Source organism: Dromiciops gliroides, chromosome 2, assembly GCF_019393635.1.
Source record: "Dromiciops gliroides isolate mDroGli1 chromosome 2, mDroGli1.pri, whole genome shotgun sequence".
In the NCBI taxonomy this organism is placed as follows: Eukaryota; Metazoa; Chordata; class Mammalia; order Microbiotheria; family Microbiotheriidae; genus Dromiciops; species Dromiciops gliroides.
Genome location: NC_057862.1, coordinates 268,858,993 through 268,877,531, shown reverse-complemented (window position 1 = coordinate 268,877,531; position 18,539 = coordinate 268,858,993). Strand labels below are relative to the sequence as shown.

General features: G+C 40.1%; 2 protein-coding genes across 11 annotated transcripts in view; one reads left to right on the top strand and one right to left on the bottom strand.

Moving 5' to 3' along the window:
• RALGAPA1 (Ral GTPase activating protein catalytic subunit alpha 1) overlaps positions 1-5,491 on the top strand; it is a 304,015-nt gene extending 298,524 nt beyond the window's left edge. For 8 of the 10 annotated variants that reach the window (XM_043989575.1, XM_043989574.1, XM_043989567.1 and 5 more), the window contains one exon: positions 4,197-5,491. In XM_043989575.1, the coding sequence (XP_043845510.1) occupies positions 4,197-4,345 (149 nt within the window). In that variant the 3' untranslated portion in view covers positions 4,346-5,491. The remainder of the gene's footprint in view (positions 1-4,196) is intronic. The other 2 variants (XM_043989568.1, XM_043989569.1) reach the window with 2 other exon arrangements.
• Positions 5,492-7,066: 1,575 nt separating this feature from the next.
• On the bottom strand, positions 7,067-9,333 carry INSM2 (INSM transcriptional repressor 2). The gene is given in 4 exon segments (XM_043987159.1): positions 7,067-7,570; positions 7,573-8,608; positions 8,611-8,917; positions 8,919-9,333. Coding segments are annotated over 4 exon segments (1,746 nt in total). The 5' UTR covers positions 9,227-9,333; the 3' UTR covers positions 7,067-7,475.
• Positions 9,334-18,539: the final 9,206 nt, after the last annotated feature.

The following is an 18,539-nucleotide window of genomic DNA, read 5'->3' as shown; positions in this document are numbered from 1 at the left end:
TTCAGGTGTCATATCTTTGTAGTTTAATTCCATATATTTATATTTCAGCTCTTCTCCACCCCAGTCTCCACCATAGAATGCCTATTGAACATTTGCAACTGAGTGACCCATAAATATCTCAGAGACAAGTCCAAAATTCATTATCTTTTCCCACCCAAAAATCTTCCCTCTTCTCAGTTTTTGTTGAGAGTACCACCAACCTTGGTTCACAGCCTTGGAGTCATTCTTAGCTCTTCAGTCTAACACACTTTGATCAGTTGCTAAATCTTGTCAGTTCTACCTCCACAACATCTCTCCTAATCCTTCCCCTTTTCTCCATTCACATTTCCACAATTCTAGTTCAGGCCTTCAACACCTGAAATAAAAATTAGAATAGCCCTTTAACATTTGTTTAAAAAAACAACAACCACAACCTGTATTTTATCTCATTTGATCCTCACAACTATGTAAGATAAATACTATCATTGTCTTCTTTTTACAGACTAGGAAACTGGGTCTTTGCCAGTAACTTTGCAAGTCATTTGTCCTGGTGTCACAACTAGTAGATGCCTGATCAAAATTTGAATTCTGGTCTTGCTGACTCCAAATCCAACACTATCTGCTGTGCCAACCTAGCTACAGTAATTGTAGTTGGCATCCTTGACTCAAACTTCTCCACTCTAATCCATCCTCCAAGTACTCGCCAAAAGGAGATTTCAAAAGCACAAACCTTACCTCAACAAGTTTCTAGGATTAAATGCAAATTCCTTTTCTTCCCATCCAAAGCCCTTTACAGTAGACCTTAAGCCTACCTTTCTAGGCTGAAGGCACATTAATCTACATTATATCCATCCAGCCAAACTGGCCTCCTTGCTGTTTGTGGTACAAGATATGCAGTCTCCCATCTGCACAGCCCTGGCCTCCATTCCTGAATGCTTCTGTTAAGACTCACCTCAAACACCACCTCTTACACAAGGTATATCCTGATCTCTCCCCTAGTTGTGCCCTCTCCCATTGGAAATAAATTTGTATTTATTTTGTATATATTTGGGAAACATGCTGTTTCCCAAACCAAATGGAGGAACCTTAAAATCAGGATCTGTTTGGTTTTCTCTCTGTACCCACAGGGCCTACCATGAGGTTTGGGACATCATAATCACTTAACAGATTCTTGTTGACTCAATCAATGAGTGATAAAAATCCCTACATCAAAATTTGGAGCTCAGTGTTGATTTAGTTAAATTTAACAAATTTTTATTAAGTACCTACTATGTGCTCTTGCACATCATTTTGGGGTACTAGAAATAATGAAATTTCATACATGATGAATTAACCTGCTTTTTCCATCTGGTGAAGAAAAATTGTTTTTCAACTCCAGGGTTCAGTTATTTTTTTACTAATTTGCATTTAAGAACCTTAAATCTAATTAGCTTGAGTCTCCCTTTTGAATTTGTTATTATTAAATGTCTTCAGTGGGTAGAGTCACACCAGAACTTTTATAGTTCTATACATTTAGAGATAACAAACCACATCATGATTTAAAAAAAAAATGAGCCTTAGAGCTAACTTATAATTCTCACAATGACTGCAAATCATTACAGCCATATTGATTATGGGTATTTTGTAATTATGGTGTTAACTGGTAACAGCAAACCACATAGATTTGGTGGGGGAGAGGGCTAGGGCATGATTAATTTTATTAGCTTTCTGTAGAGACGGCCTATGTCCAATGATATGAAATCAATATTATTTTTAATGTAGTAGCTCACAAACTTTTGTGACTTGTATTCTAGCAGATACACGAGTATAAAAATTAAATAAATGAGCATTATTTACCTTTTACACTATAAAAGCCATCTTGTTTAGAATGGAATATTAAAATAATTTCATACATTTGTCTTCCCTATGCCTTTGAAAGTTAGGAAATATCCATTGCAAATTATTTAAGTTTGAATTTAATGCAAATCATCCTACAAGACCAGAAGTTACCGTGGGGTCCATACATTCAAGTGTCATATGCTAAAAATAATGACAACCAAATACTGAGAAGCATGATTCAGACCTCAGTGGATCTGGTGGGGTTGACATTAGGGAAGATTTATGCTTATTTTTGTTGAGTTGTATATAGATTGAGATTGCAGTGGTTAAGTGAACATGCCATGAATTTCAGTATACTCATAAGGCCAATGGATTTGGACTGTTTTATAGACTTCTTTTTTCTTCTTTTTTTCTGTCTTCCTGTGTAACTGTTAGTTGGTAAGTACAATATGTTGGATTTACAAAACAGCTCATTCATCACCCTAACCATACTCTCAATTATGTTACATAACCAAAACCTGATTACTCTCTTCTCTGTTCCTCAGTTAACACCTGTTAAACCCTGCAGTGTGTCTCATACCTATTATATCTATCTTCTCTCCTGTTTCCTCACTTCTCTCTACTCTTTCATCATTTCTTCATTAACAACAAAGAAAGAAATGCAGTGATAGTTCTCTTCCTCCCCAAACCTCCACTAGAAAGCATTGGCCATCTCAAGGTAAAAAAGCCAAAGAAGGCCCTCTCATTCTTGCTGGGAATGGTGTGCTCTACCAGATAAGCATGGGCTCCCATCTACCCTCTGTCTGCCTAATGTCTGCGATGCTTTTTTGAAAGGGGCCCCAGTGGTCCATGGGCTCTAATGTTTCACCCAAATTAGATAGTAAGGGGGGAGTGACACATTTCCTTATATTTTAGGATATGTAGGTCACTATAATTCTAGTTAAGAAAGAATGAATGTTAAAGAATACCCATTGAGAAGGGGAGAAGTTGACCTGGATTTTACTTGACCAAAAACTTAAAGAAATGTACATTTGTTCTTCAAGACATTTAACTTTTTTCAGTTGTGATGAGATTTACTAAATGCACTTGTTTACTAGCATCTCAATAAGACCCACATCCCTATGAACATTTTTACTTTGCCTTATTACCATTTATAATTTCAGTTTGGGAAATGAATAAAAACAAAAATAAAGAAATATCATAATTAGGAAGTTTTAAGCAGTAGCAAAAGTCTGAGGCTGCCATTTATAATGCCAGGTTAGGAATATGTGTTCATTATCCAGTTTACGATTGCAAAGGGTATTATACCATTTGATATTTAATAAATATCAGTAGTCAGAGTTTTACATGCTAGGCAGTGTGGCATAATAGAATGTTATGTTTGAAGTCAGAGACCCTGATTCAAGTACTGGCTCTGCTGTTTACATGCATGAGCTTAACCTTTCTGGGCCTCAGTTTCCTCATCTGTAAAATGAGGGGGGTTGAACTAAATGATTTCTAAGGTCCTTTCAGCTCCAAATCTATGATCTTATACATGAGCACTATTACCTTTAAAGAATGATAATGGAGAATCTAAACAAATGCCTTGGGAACTATAGGCTACAACAACAACAACACTAGACTGTTACTGCATCATACTTGCAACTTTTCTTTGTTGTCTGCAAGTTTTGTGGTGGATTTTTTGTTATTTGCTTTGTTTAGAAGAGAACTATGCTCTCTGTAACACGTGGGAAGAACTAACTTCTTGAGAACAAGAGATTTAGTCTCAATGGCTAAATAATTTTTATTTGTCTCTTTTTTTTTCCATTTTCAGATCTGTTTACTTTGGTTAGCTTTTTTTTCTGTGGAACAACTGGAAGGAAATCTCAAAAGAAACAGTATTGTCGATCTGCCCTGAATTATGGGATTTTTTGAATCAGTTTTTCCATTTAGACAAATCCTGATTTTAGAATCTTTGTCATGCAAGAATTCACTTAGGTTCTTTCAATAAAGGAAATTACTTAATACCTTTAATGACTTTAGTTTGACCTTTTAGCTTTTTTGGACTATTTCAGAGTATTAAATTTAAACTGTGAATGCCCTCACTCTGAAGTTTACTGTAAAGGAACTAGTCCTACTCACCTTGCATCTTGAACCCTGCATGCTGATGGTGGCTCTAGATCCCTCCCCTTCCTGGTTGCAAGGAAATCGCTTCCCATTGCTGCTACTCGGGATACTCTGGTTGGTTCTCCCCATGATCTGATGGGTTTTTTCCTGCTGACAGTGGCTTTCAATGAGTTTACAATATTTAATAGGACATTCTAGTGAATATGTATTGTTTGTCAGAAAGGTTCTTTTTTTATGGGGTACATTGCTGGGGCATTGGTACTAACAGGTTTTTCTCTCGATGTCTCCCACAGGCTCCTGCCCGGAGACTCTACCCAGCGAAACTTCAACAGCATCGCAGATGGACGGGACCGACTTAGCTTCTCCAATGTCTCCACGAACCAGCAAGAGCCGAATGTCTATGAAGCTTCGCCGCTCCTCTGGCTCGGCCAATAAATCCTAAGGAGACAAGCAATTCTGCAGCTTTTTTGAACAACGAACATTAGTCTTGAGCAGTTGAATTAGCACTGAATTTAGCCAGATGTATGTCTGCCATCACACACAAGCCCCTTCCTGTACACTTGTTTCAGAAAACAATACCAGTATTTTATTTATAACTTAATATTTTCGCTTTGAGATTGCTGTAAGGTTTTTAGTTACACTCTAAGCTTCCACTTTTTTGGTGCAGTTTCTATACTGTACCCTTTAATTTTCTTGATAATTATGTCTAAATTGGCACTTTTAACTTCATGGTTAACATTGAACCAAAATGTAATTGGAGAAAATAATCTCGCTTATTTATTTTGCCCTCCCCATTGTAACTTTGTTAGCAAGCTGAATATGTACAATTTTTTTAAATGTACAATTTTAAATTTAAGCATTTGTAAAGTCCAAGCAAAAGACAAATTTGTTAATGCACAGGATGTGTATAGATTATTTATGTTATGAAAATAAAATAATTACAATAAATGGTCTTTTAGTATTTTAGTTTTCACTTGAAAATTTTTTTTAGCATTAGTTTTCTTTCCAAAACAGTGTCTCATTTCCTACCCTTGTGGGTAATACCATGACAAATCAAAAAAAGAGAAAAATCACTGTGCTGCACTTATGCTTGCCTTCCAATTATTTTTATAACATTTTCCTTTAAAATGGTATCACTGTTCAATGCATTCTGTTTTGAGATTGTGGCCCTGATCATCCTGGCCACAGGATCTTGGTGGATCAATAGTTTTTTCTTATATATGGAAAAGAAATATTTTTCCAATGTAACTTCCTTGCTCAAAAATTATGTGTACTATTAAAGAAGATAAGGGAATATTATCCAGGAGTCATACTTTAATATTGAGCTTAGAGGTGTGGATCAGTACACAATCCATTCCTCCAGAGGTATTTTCCTACAACAGATGAGCTGCTCATATTTGTGTTGAGTGGCATCTCTCCTAAGGAATGTAAGCATGGCATTGGTTCTAACTGCATGTGTAAATACTTCATACAGGCAACCACAGAATATAAATTAGTATGGTCATTCATGTAGTATCTACAGATTTGTAATTGTTAAAAGAAAAGATGACATAAGATTTAATAATACAATAAAAAGTATTCTTACCAATTTCTGTTCTTGAGTGTTGATTGAGCTATTAGTGTTTTATTGCATTTTAGGTATCAAGTAGGGATGATCTTATTTCTGTGATTAATAGACAGTAAAGCATGAATTTAGTTTATCTTCTCACTTTAAAAATGGATCTGAATCTCTTTCTGGGGGTGTACTTTGAACCCAGTTCACAATACCTCTCCCTAATCGTAAGATCACCCCAGTGACTATCCTCTCCCTACACAGTTTGAGTTATACCAATAATCATCTCAGTTGCTTTACACTTTAATTTCTCAAATAAGCTTTTGTTAATGATGCTCCTTTCACATAATAAACTGAAATTTTATAGAAAAAAAGGTGTTTTTTTAAAGCAATAATTCAAGTCTTTCTGGTCCAGTGTCAAAAACATATCTTTTTTTTCTGGTAAGCAGAAATAAAAATTGAAAATACAAGAAAGCTCCTGATACAAGAAAGCTGTAGAAAGTAGCTTTATTATTAGAGGAGGGGCATTAAACTGCGTGGAGTTTCAAAAAGTTAAGGAACAAAGCTGAAATAATCCAGAGACTACCTAAGGTGAAAGAGTTCTAGAAAGAAGTTACTCTTTCATTTCTAATATGCTCTCAAAAAAAAAATTAACACTAGGAAGTTAGAATAGTTTAGGACAGAAAATAATGAAATAATTGCTTAGGAACAAGTAAATCATATAAAGCTTTTTAAAAGTCTCCTATTTTTAAAAATTAATAAAAAATATTCAACATTAGACCAAATTTGAACTTTATAGTATTAACCTTAAAATAAAAATTAAGAGGAAGGTGGGAGGTCAGTATTGCAAGGGAAATTAGCTTTCTAGAAACTAAGCCAATATTTAAGGGGGAAGAAGTGTTTACAGAGTACATAGTATCTGTTTTCTCCAGGAATTTAGATTATTTTAAAGGAAAATTATGCCAACCCCTATTTAAAATTATTTCTGCCTTCTCTCTTGCCCACCTTGTCGTTCAGTGGGTTCTAGATGCTACATGTTAAGGTGAGGACAATCAAACAACACACAAGACACAAGCTAAGCACATTTATTTGGTGAGCACCATACACCTCTGGCTAATAGAAGCAAGGACAAGGATGTATAGAATGTACATTGATCATGGTTTACAAAAAGCAATTCAAAAGCCACGGAGCTATGAAAAAAGAGATATTAAATGAATTGCCTTTTCAGTTTTACGGTGATTACATATTATTGTACATATTTAGTACAAGAAATGAAATTACCAACAAAAGTGTTACACAAATTGAGTAAAATGTTACTAAAGGGGTAAAATTTTAAATTTCAGGAAACAAGTCTGATGTGGGTTTTTTTAGTTATTGTTTAAATAGTTTAAGCAAGTTTACCTTACACAAAGTGAAGGGGAGAGTGTACCTCAAATCGAACAGTCTTTGTTGTAGTCAATTAGCATTTTCCCCACTTTCTTTGGGGTGGATCAGTTTGATGGAATTGGGGCGGGGGGGGGGGTTTACAGGGAACTCGAGCCCTGAAACAAAAGTTCTTTGAATTTCACTTAAGTGAATTTTTTTTTTTTGCCCACAGCCACATCTTGCTTGAAACCTTGCTTCTTTATTGTTTTTTTGTAAGTTTGACACCAGTCACGTCCTTTTTTTCCTATTCACCGAATGTACAGTGAAAAATTATCTGAGCCCATTAAGAGAGAAATTATAGGGTGCCTGCGAAGACAACGGAAGCAAAATCAGCAATAACCACGTTGAGTGGCTTTAAAAAGGAGAAAAGGAAAAAGTCCTTTCTAGACACAGACAAGTCTTCATCGAGGACTTTCCATAGGAAAAGTCACATAGAATTTTTTAGGGTTTCCAGCGATTGACCTCCAGGAAGCCTTTAGGGAAGAAAAGGGAGGTAAGAAAAGAAAAGGTGGGGGAGGGGCACTTTTTACCAGTTGGTCCGCAGCCGCTCACATGTCCATTTCTTACTTCTCGTCCCTGTCCCAATCTTGTTCCTCTACGTACTCAGCAACGGTCTTAGTGGCATCTGGAGTAGCAACACCTGCCGGCTTTCCGAAGGGTGACATTTGTTGATATGTCGGGTTAGACCAAGGAACTGAAGAAGGTGGACGGACAGTGCTTGCACGGAAAGATCTGTTGAGTATCTCCGTCAGTTCCTCTCCCTACGCTTGACCCCTCTGGAGGCGCCCCGGCTAAATAGCGGGCAAATAGCCATTTCCTCCCTCACTTGCGTGCCACAACGGTGCTTTTCTCTGGATGTCCGGCCGAGGGGAAGTGCGGCCCCGCAAAAGCAGGACATGGGAAAGCAATCTGCAAGCTCTGCTCAGCACTGTAGCCGGGGGTCAGCGCTCGGGCTGAACCTGCTTGATGAGTGCCCAAGTGCTTGCGCAAGTAAGCTTGACGGCGGAACTTCTTGTGGCAATAAGGACACAAGAAAACCTCAGATACCCCATCTCCACTACCCTTCCCTGTACCCGGGACGCGACGCCCGGACTCCCTTTCAGTATATGGTCCCTGTGGTAGCTGGGGCTCAGGGTGCTGAGTGACCTTGACGTCCTGGCAATGGGTAGCTGGAGAGCTGGAACTGTCCTGTGGTGGATCAGTCCGGGAGCTGTCCCGAATAAGAGGGTGCTGACCTTCAGTCCTTTTCTCTCTGCTGTTCTCTTTACCCTCTGGCAGGAAAGGTGCGATTGTGCTGCCATCAGGAGACAACGAAGTGGAAGAGGAAAACGAGGGAAGAGCCTTCCCGTCCCCGGGGACAGTTGTGGCAGCATTGGTAGGACGTGGTTTGTGCCACCGGCGGTGGGAGGCGAGATTGGCTGGGCAGCTGAAGACCTTGTCGCACTCCGGACAGCGGTACTCAACTCTCACTATGCGGGAGCAGCGGTGCTGGGCCAGCGCAAAAGGGTCTGCGTACTCTTCCTTGCACAATTGGCAAATGAATTCACCCAGTGGCGTTCGGCTGCCTTCAAGGCCTCGGGATGGGGTCCCAGGTGCTTCCTCCTTGATTTTCAGCCCCAGGACTGGGGATGTGGTTACTTCATCTGCGAAGCTCAACCTCCTCATAGCCTTCGGTTTCTTGGCACCTGGCACTGCCGTCCCAGACCCTAGACACAGACACTCGGTCCAAAAGGTTCTTTGTCACGGCGATCGCCCCCAGTGCCCGCTTCAGGCCCTGAAAGAGTGACAGTGAGGGGAGCTGAGTCCGGCTTTGGAACAGCTTCTGGGAAAGGTGCCAGGAGTGGCATCAAAAGCTGCTCCACAGAAGATGGGGCAGACGCAGGTGCCACTGTGGAAGAGAAAGCCACCGCGGCTGTGGCGCCTCCCGGGAAGGACTCGGCCGAAGCAGGAGAACTGAGGCAGCGCTCCAGGAATGTCCCTCGCAACTCTGCACCCGCTGGCTTAGCTGGGCTGGGGCTGGGACCAGGGCTAGGACCCTCCGCCCAGCCCCACCCTAGCGCTTTCCCGCCGGCCTGACCCGCTACTTCCTCCGGTCACCAGGCAGGACGAAGTGCGCACGGGCGCTGACAGTCGCGAAGCCGCCTCCCTCTCCTCCTTTTCTACCTTTTCCAGTGAGAACTCCAGCCGCTCCGTACCCTTCAAGCTTCCTTGGGGACTGGGGGAAGCCCCTCTGGGGAAAGGAGGTGCCTCTTGGGGCCCCAGCAGCTGAAAGTCCCTTTCCACCCGACGCACGCGGTAAGAACCTCCCAGCCTCTTGGTTCGTTTCACCAGAAAGCCCCTCGGCATGATGGGGTTAGGAGAATGTGACAATTAAACTGAGTACGAAGCGGGGAAAGTGAGGGTGGAGGCTGCAAGACCCGAGACTGGAGCAGGACGTTGCTACAGCCGTCATGTTCCGGCCTTTATAGCTGAGACGCCAGCCGGGCAGAGGGGGCAGTCAACCTCTCTCTGGGATGGCAAGGTGCTGCCCAATCAGGAGTAGAAACCTGCTCCGGAAAAGGGGGGTTGGGGGGGGGCAGGGTCTCAGCTCGCAGCTGCCCAGGCTGGCTACCGTGGTGGTTGGATGAGCACCCGGGGGGGAGGGAAAGAGGTTGACTGCTTCGCCACGCCTTCCTCGAGTTCAAACAATATTATCTCCCTCACCCAGCAAAATCATTTACTTGCCCGTCCAGGGTTAGAATGACACCTCTCTAGGACCGGTCCTGTCCAGACTAGTGCAGAGCCGAGGCGAAGGCGCGGGAAACCCGCGGGAAGGTAAGGCTGTCAGTGTGTGGGGGGAGGCACGACGTTCTCAACCTTCCCACCTTCTTTAGCCCGCCCATGATTTCACTCCCGGGTCTCTGCGCCTGTCCCTCCTTCCTTCTTCCTGACAAAGAGAGAGTCTCGTTAGTCCCTGGCAGCAGGAGCCTCCTTACCCTGTCGCATCCTGGCCCAGACAGAAAAATGGAAGAATTTCTAGAGATGAGAAAGCGACGGGAATTACCCCTGCTCTTCCAGCACCTCAGGCCTCTGAGAAAGAATTGGGGTGTGGGCTGAGAAAGAAGAAGCCTCAGAGATGAAGAACAGATTTGCAGCCACGGGAAGTATTTGGATTCCTTTCTGTGACTGTGCTAGGAAGGCCGAGGTCAGCCCAGAAGTCGTTGACTGGGTGTAACAGGACTTTGGTGGTCTATCTTACCGAAAATAAGGGAAGAGCAAAGGAGGGCAGATTGCAGGGTATCTATGGGAAGCTTAGTTAGAAGGGGTGTGTAAATTAGTAACAGGTGAAACCTCTCTACTTGCAAAAACAGAAAAGCAGAGTGAATTAACCTACTGATCTGTTCCTAAATTTGCTGAAGCACGTCTTACATCTATCATTGATTGAGACTACCAGTCTCCGACAGCAATGAGATTCGTGATTAAGGTGCTCAATGGTGGAGATTGTGCTTTCTAACAAACCTTTAAGGCTCAAGAAACTAGACATTTCAGTGTCCTAACTACAGTATGTCTCTGAAGTATATTGTGAGGGGGAAGGAGGAATACCGAGTAGCTTTCTTCTTTTCTCAGATAAGGTAATTTCCCTGTTCACACTTTATTCTTGTTCCAAGCAAAGATGTATCTTAGTACCTCATTCTGCCTTATAACTCCAGTTAGTCTGTCAATAAACATTTGTTAAGTACTTATTATGTACAAATAAGCTATCTACAGGATAATCAACAGAGGGAAGACACTAGGAAGCATTTATTAACTGCTCACTATGTGCCAGGAACTTTGCAATTATTACCTCCTCTGATCCCTACAATAACCCCGGGAGGTAAGTGCTATTATTAATCCCATTTTGCAGTTGAGGAAACTGAGACAGATGAGGTTTAGTGAGGTTTAGTTCAGGGTCATGTAACTAGTAAATCTCTGAAGTTAGATATTATTTAAAGTCTTCATGACTTCCATGCCCCTTGCACAGCATTACCCAGCTGCCACTAGAATTAAGGGGAATCATGAAAAGCTTCCTGTTGAAGGTGGTATTTTAGCTGGGACTTGAAGAAATACAGAGAAGTCAGAAGACAAGGATGAGGAGAGATAATATTCCAGGTATGGGTGACAGCCATTGAAATGGAGTATCTTGTTCAAGGAACAGCAAGAAAGGCAATTTAACTAAATTGCAAAGTATGTGGGAGAGAGAAGGTAAAAGAAGATTAGAAAAGTTGAGAGGGGGACAGCTAGGTGGTGCAGTAGATAGAGCATGGCCCTGGAGTCAGGAGGACCTGAGTTCAAATCCGGCCTCAGACACTTAACACTTACTAGCTGTGTGACCCTAGGCAAGTCACTTAACCCCAATTGCCTCACCAACAAAAAAAAAAAAAGAAGAAAAAAGAAAAGTTGAAAAGGCAGGTTATAAGTTTTTAATGCCAAACAGAAGACCCTGGAGGTGACAGGGAATAGTGGGGTGACATAGACCTGTGCTGTAGGAAGATTACTTTGACAGTTGAATAGGGGATATACTGTAGTGGAGAGAGACTTGTGACAGGCAGACCAACCAGCAGGCTATTGCAATGGTCCAAGCAAGAAATGATAAAGGCCTGCACTAGGGTGGTAGAAGTGTCAGAAGAGAGAAGAGGACTAATGTGAGGGTTGGTTATGAGGGTAAATTGTAGGCTTTGACAATAGATTGGATATGGGGGGGAGGTGAAAGTGAGAAGTTGAGGACGGTACTTAGTTTTGGAGCATGGGTGACTGGGAGGATGGGGGTACCTTTAACAGTAATAGGGAAATTAGAAAGCACTGCTTGTAGGGAGGGAGGGAGACAATGAGTTCAGTTTTGGACATGTTGAGTTTGATGTCTCTGATACATCCAGTTTGAGAGATGTCCAAACAGATCCAAACTTGAGATCAATGGAGAAGTTGGGGTTGGTTAGGTAGATTGAGAATCACCTACATAATAATTGAGTACATGGGAACTGCTGAGATCACCTAGTGAAATACTGAAAGGGAGAAGAGAAAGAGGTCCCAGGACAGAACTTTGTGGTCACCACATGGTTAGCAGGCATGACCTGGATGAAGATCCACATGTTAATCAGGGTTACGTGGTACTTATATATTCATATTATGGAACAGACTCTACCACAGGGATGGCAATTTGTAAAAGGATGTGCTTAAGAAAAAAAGAGCAAGACACTGTTAGTACAATCAAGGTGCTTACAATCTAAATGAAAGATAAGACTTGGTTAGCTTGTATTCATTTATCTTGTTTAAGGAACAGCAAGGAAGCCAATGTCACTGGATTTTGTACAACAGGCATTATTCCTTTCCTTTTGCAGATGAGGGAACTTAGACATAGGATAATTTAAGTGACTTTGAGTGATTTAAGAAATAGCAGGCTTATGGGGCAGCTAGGTGGCGCAGTGGATAGAGCACCCGCCCTGGATTCAGGAGGACCTGAGTTCAAATCCGGCCTCAGACACTTAACACTTACTAGCTATGTGACCCTGGGCAGGTCACTTAACCCCAACTGCCCCACAAAAAAAAAAAAAAAAAAGAGAAATGTCAGGCCCAGATCTTTAAACTTCTAATTCAGAGTTCTTTCACATGCCAAGATGACTTACACACATTGGTAGGGTTATGATTATTAGAATCCATGATAGAAATAGACATAGGAAAGAGATTATTTACTAGAGGACATAATCAAAATAGATCAAAATAGAATACAAAAAATATGAAAAGCTAAATTTTAACTGCAAAAAAAACTAGCCATTAATAATGGAAAATGTATTTTTCCCAGTGAAAGTCCTTTTCCTAGCAAGTGGTATGATGGGAGGAGTTGAAGAATATGTGCAAATTCAAAAATTCTTAAAGTCAAAATGCATATTTTGGAATTTCTACATCAAATGTCTATGTAAGTTGGGGTTTTTTTGTTGTTTGGGGGGATTTAAAAAATATCCTTCTCAGTCTCCCTTTGCTGGATCTTCATCCAGGTCACACACCTGATAATCATGGATTTCACAGGACTCTGTCTCTTCTTCTATACTATTTCACTTGGTGATCTCCTCAGCTCATATAGATTCAATTATTGTCTCTATGCAGATGATTCTCAACTCTACTTATCCAGCCATCACTTCTCTATTAACCTTCAGCTTCCCAGACTGTTGGACATCTCGAACCACATAGATATCTTTTTTAAATTAAATTTCATTTTCAAAGAAAGATCAGCCTTCTCTCCCTCTCACTTCCCTTCCTCTGTCCCACTGAGAAAGAAAAAAAATCCCTGTTACAAAAATATAGTCAAACAAAACACAATTTCTCATTGGCCATGTCTAAAAAGTATATGCCCATTCAAGAGGTAGACAACACGTTTCATCATGAGTCCCCAGGAAGTTCCCAAGTTTTATGTGTGTATGTGTATATATGTGTTATACTTAAAAGTTTATATGTATGTGCATATATATGTATCTGTATTATGTATGTATAGTTTCCAAGTTTATGTATGGTCACACACGTCAGTCAAACATCCAACCTTCTCACCTCTCCCCCACACCCCACAATTAAGAACATAAGAAAAATAAAACCCATTACAAATAAGTATAATCAATCAAAACTAGGGGCAGCTAGGTGGCGCAGTAGATAGAGCACCAGCCCTGGAGTCAGGAGTACCTGAGTTCGAATCCGGCCTCAGACACTTAACACTTACTAGCTGTGTGACCCTGGGCAAGTCACTTAACCCCAATTGCCTCACCAAAAAAAAAATAATAATAATCAATCAAAACTAATTTTCACATTGGCCATATCCAGAAAAGATACTAGTTTCATTCTCCATTCTGAATCCTTCACCTCTCTCTCAGGATACCAGTGCCATGTTTCATCATTAGTCCTTTTGAATCCTGGTTGATTATTATGCACATAAAAAGTTCAGTAAAATAGCATTCCATCACATTTCTATACCATAATTTCTTCAGCCATTCTCAAATTTATGAGCACATCCTTAGAGTTGTTTTGCTGAGAACTAATCCCTCTCATATCTTTCCCTCTCTCTTTTCTCCCCTTTCTTCCCCTTTCCCCCTTTTCCCTTCTATCTTACTGTTGAGTAAAATGTGTTTCTCTGTGTGAGTGAGTGTGTGTGTGTGTGTGTTCTTCCCTCTTTTGACCAGTTCAGATGAGAGTGGGGTTCAAGTGTCAGTCACTCCTCCTCAACCCCTTCTCTTTGTTTTTATGGTTGTCTCCTGTTGTAATGTGATTGTGTGAAATAATTTCCCCTCATTTTCCTTTCATTTCTCCCACCAGTTTCTTCTTCCCTTCTCTTTCCATTCTTTTCTTAAGATCATCAAGACATAACAAAACCACTCTCAGGTCTTTTCTAAATAGACTCCCTTCTACAAACTCTGAGGATGATAGGGCTCAGAAGGGACATATGTATCTCCCAATATTTGAATGTAAGTAGTTTATCTTTGTTTATTCCTTTATTGTTGTTTATTCATGATTCTTTCATGTACCTTTTTATGCTTCCCTTAACTCCTTTGTTTGAACTTCAAAGTTTCTCCACATCTCTCGTCTTTTCATCAAGAATGCTTAGAAGACCATTCTTTAAAGGTCCAATTTTTCCTCTCTAGCATTATATTCAGTTTTTCTGGGTAAGTTAATCTTGTCTGTAAGTCAAAATCATTTGCCTTCCAGAATATTGTATTTCTTCTCTCCTTTATTGTGATAGCAGCTAAATCATGTTTGATCCTGACTGTGACTGCTCAGTACTTGACATTTTTGTTTAGGTTGCTTGCATAATTTTTTTTCTTTGACCTGGAAGTTCTGGATTTTAGCTATTATGTTCCTGGGAGTTTTCGTTTGGGGGCTGCTTTCAGGAAGTAACAGTGAAATCTTTCTATTTCCACTTTGCCCTGTGGTTCTAATAGCATGTATAGGTCCTTTTTTGTTCTTAGTGTTCAGATGGTCCAGTGATTCTTACATTTCCCCCCTCAATATGTTTTTCAGATCAACTGTTTTTGTTATGAGATACCTTACATTTTCTCCCATTTTAAAAAATATTTTGATTTTGTTTTAATATTTCTTGATGCCTGGGGGCAGGGCAGATAGCTGGCACAGTGGATAAAGGACTGGACCTGGATTCAGGAGGACCTGAGTTCAAATCTGGCCTCAGACACTTGACACTTACTAGCTGTGTGAACCTGGCCAAATTCCTTAACCCTCATTGCCCCACAAAAAATAAAATTTAATAAAATTTAAAATTTAAAATAATTAATTAATTGAATTAATAAAAAATAAAAATATTTCTTGATGCCTTATGGAGTCACTGGCTTCTATTTGGTCCATTCAAATTTTCAGGGAGTTTGTTGCTTGGGCAAGGTTTTGTACCTGTTGATGATGAACTATTAATTCTCTTTCCAATTCTTTCTTTTATTATTTTAATTTCTTTTACATTTTTTACCTTATGTGCTTTCATTCCATTTATTTAATTATTTATTCTTTAATTCTTTCTTAACTTATTAAAGTCATACCATGTGCAATAAATATTGGAGTTTTTGCCTGTGTAGCACAATTATTTGGTCAGCATTTTTTCCAGTTGGAGGGAATATTAGTCAAAAAACATGACAAATTGGATCTTGACAGTAGTGATGCAGGCACTCTTAAAACATATTGTTTTTTTGTTTTATAGAAACTAATTATATAATTTTAAATCTGAAAGAAACCTTGGAAACAATCTAATCTAATTTCATTTTATATATGAATAAACTGAGGAACAGAGAAGTTATTTGCCCATGGTCACTCAGCTTATCAAATAATAAACATTTATTAAGTACCTGTTTTGTGTTAGGCAATATACTATCTCTGCACTAGGGGTATAAAGACAAAACTAAAATGGTTCCCGCCCCTAATTTTTGTTATTATTTTCCTTCCCTTTACATCGTATCAAAGGAAACAAAATGTGTAATTACATACAGAATATATATAAAATGAACATGGCACTAGAGGAAGGAAAAACTTCATGTAAAGAAATAGCATTTTAACTGAGCTTTGAAGAAAATGAGGAATCATAAGATTCCTAACCTCATATTAGGGACTTCAACCTACATACTGATACTCCCTCAAGTACCCTAATTTCTCAGTTCCTCAATCTATTCAATTCCCAGGACCTATCTCTCCACTCCACCTTCAGAGATGGCCATACCTTTGATCTTGCCATGACCCACACATGTTCCACTTCCTTGTTTAGGAATCACAAAATCTGATCATAATCTTTTATCATTCCATCTTTCCCTTGGCTACATAAATCCTAACCTTACTTTTTTGTTTTCACTTTAATTTTCAATCCCATCACCTTTTAGATCTTTCCTAGGCCATCACCCTTGCCACAAACAGTCTTCTCCCTTCCCTATCTTGAATCAATTTCAGTCTAAACTACCTTCTATATACTTTAATCTCTCAACTCAGTGACCTATTTTCAATCATGCCTTGCCAAACCCAACCTTGGATCAATCCCACCATCTGACATCGCTGTTCCTATTCACATCTTGCTGAACAAAGCTAGAGAAAATCATGCACCCAAACTATGGCTACTAAAATTTGTTACATAATCTCATTTAGTCCCTGATTATAGCAAGTAATTTTTGTATACCTCCCAAACTGATTTGATATCCCACTCACCACAGCAGCTATTTCAAACTTCATTAGCTATTTCAGCCTTATCCTTCCTCAAGCCTTCCACAGAACCACTTCTCCTGCCCTCTCAGCTAAGGACCTTGCCTCATACTTTACCAAGATAAATTAATGCCATTCATATAGAGCTCCCTCTTTTTCCTGCCTCTTCATTTCAAATTACTCAGATGTCTTCCCCAATTATCTACTTTTCATCTGCCTCTCACATTTGTCTCTCATCAACATGCACCTTGAGCCCATTCGCTCCTGTCTTCTCCATCAGATTGCCCCTACAATAATTCCCTTGCTCTCAATAATATTCAAGCCCCTGTCTATTTGCTGCTTTCCTGCTGCCTATAAACATTTGTCTCAACCCCAAGCTTTAAAAAAACCACCCTTACTCAATCTGACCATCCCTATTAGCCACCATTTTATATCTACCTTTTCTCAGCCAAACTACTTGAGAAAGATGTGTATATTCAATGCCTCTCTCCTCTCATTGGATTCTAAAACCTCTGTAATCTGGCATTCATCCATTTCAAACTACTCTCTCCAAAGATATCAATAACCCTTAATTTCCAAATATAATGGCCTATTCTCAATTTTTTTTGTTCTTGACCTCTAGTATTTAGGGTGTATGGAATGTTTAGGGAGGACTATCGCCTCTCATCCACCTTTGGTGGCACTTGTCACCCACCTCTCACTTGTGGTTCCAAGAAGTTGTAGCATGCACAACAGCCATACCCTAGCAAACTGTCTCTACAGATGTGCTAAACCAAGTTGAGGGTAATTGAGAGGTCTCAAACCAGTTGGTAAATTAGGGGATATCTACCCATAGCATGTGAAGATGTCTGCTGGTGGAGTGAGAATATGAGAACAATTTGTTTCAATGGTTATGAAGGCAACTGAAGCAGGCATTGTAGAGTGCTTAGAGCTTGGTCAGATGTTGAAGACCCAAAGGTCATCCCTCAGGCATTGCCAGTTGTCTTGACTTTTGTCAAGTTTTAATGACTCTGGAATAGAGAGTGAAACTGATGACTTTGCACAACTCTGCCTCGCTTAAATCCAACTCATGCATGAATCAAGACATCACCCATCACCTTGTGATGGCATTGGTCCTCTTCAAAAACAAAAGATGAACAACAACAACAATGACAAGTCTCCTTGATACTCCTCTCTAGAGGTTTTTGTGATACCCCTCTCTCCTGTTTCTCCCCCTACCTGTCTGAGTACTCTTTGGTCTCTTTTTCTGTATGTGCAACCAGGTCATGCTCACTAACCTTGTTATCCTCCAAGGTTCTGCCCTGGGCCCTCTTCTCTTTCTAAACTATCTCACTTGATGGTCATGTAAGCTCCCAAGAGTTCAATTATCATTTCTATATAGAGGATGCCCAGCCCTCATTTCTCTCCTGAGATTCAGTCTTATATAACCAATTGTCTTTTCAACATCTTGAACTGGAAGTTTTATAGACATCTTCAGTTCAATATTTCCAAAACAACTCATTGTCTTTCTCTCCAGATTTTCTTCTTACTGGTAAGGGCAACAATATTCTTCTACTTACCCAGGTTCATATCCTCAGTTTCATCCTCTACTCCTCATTCAAATTCATCCCAATGTATTTTTCTCTTGTCATTCCTACCACCATAACAATTCTGGATATTCCCCTTCCTCTCCACTCACAAAGCCACTCCCATAACATAGCCCTCATCACCCCCTCCCTTGGTTGGTCTGCCTGACTCAAGATCTCTCTTCTCTAGTCCATCTTCTACTCAGCTATCAGTGATCTCCCCAAAGCACAAGTCTGACCATGTCACCCTTTACTCTTTGCTCCCCTCATACAGTAAATTCCCTAGGACCTCCAGGATCAAATATAAAATCCCCTAACATTGAAATCTGATCTCTTCCTAGTTTTTCAGCCTTTTTTACACTTTACCTACTTTCTTGTGCTCTAGAATACAACAACACTTGGCTTCTTACTGTTCT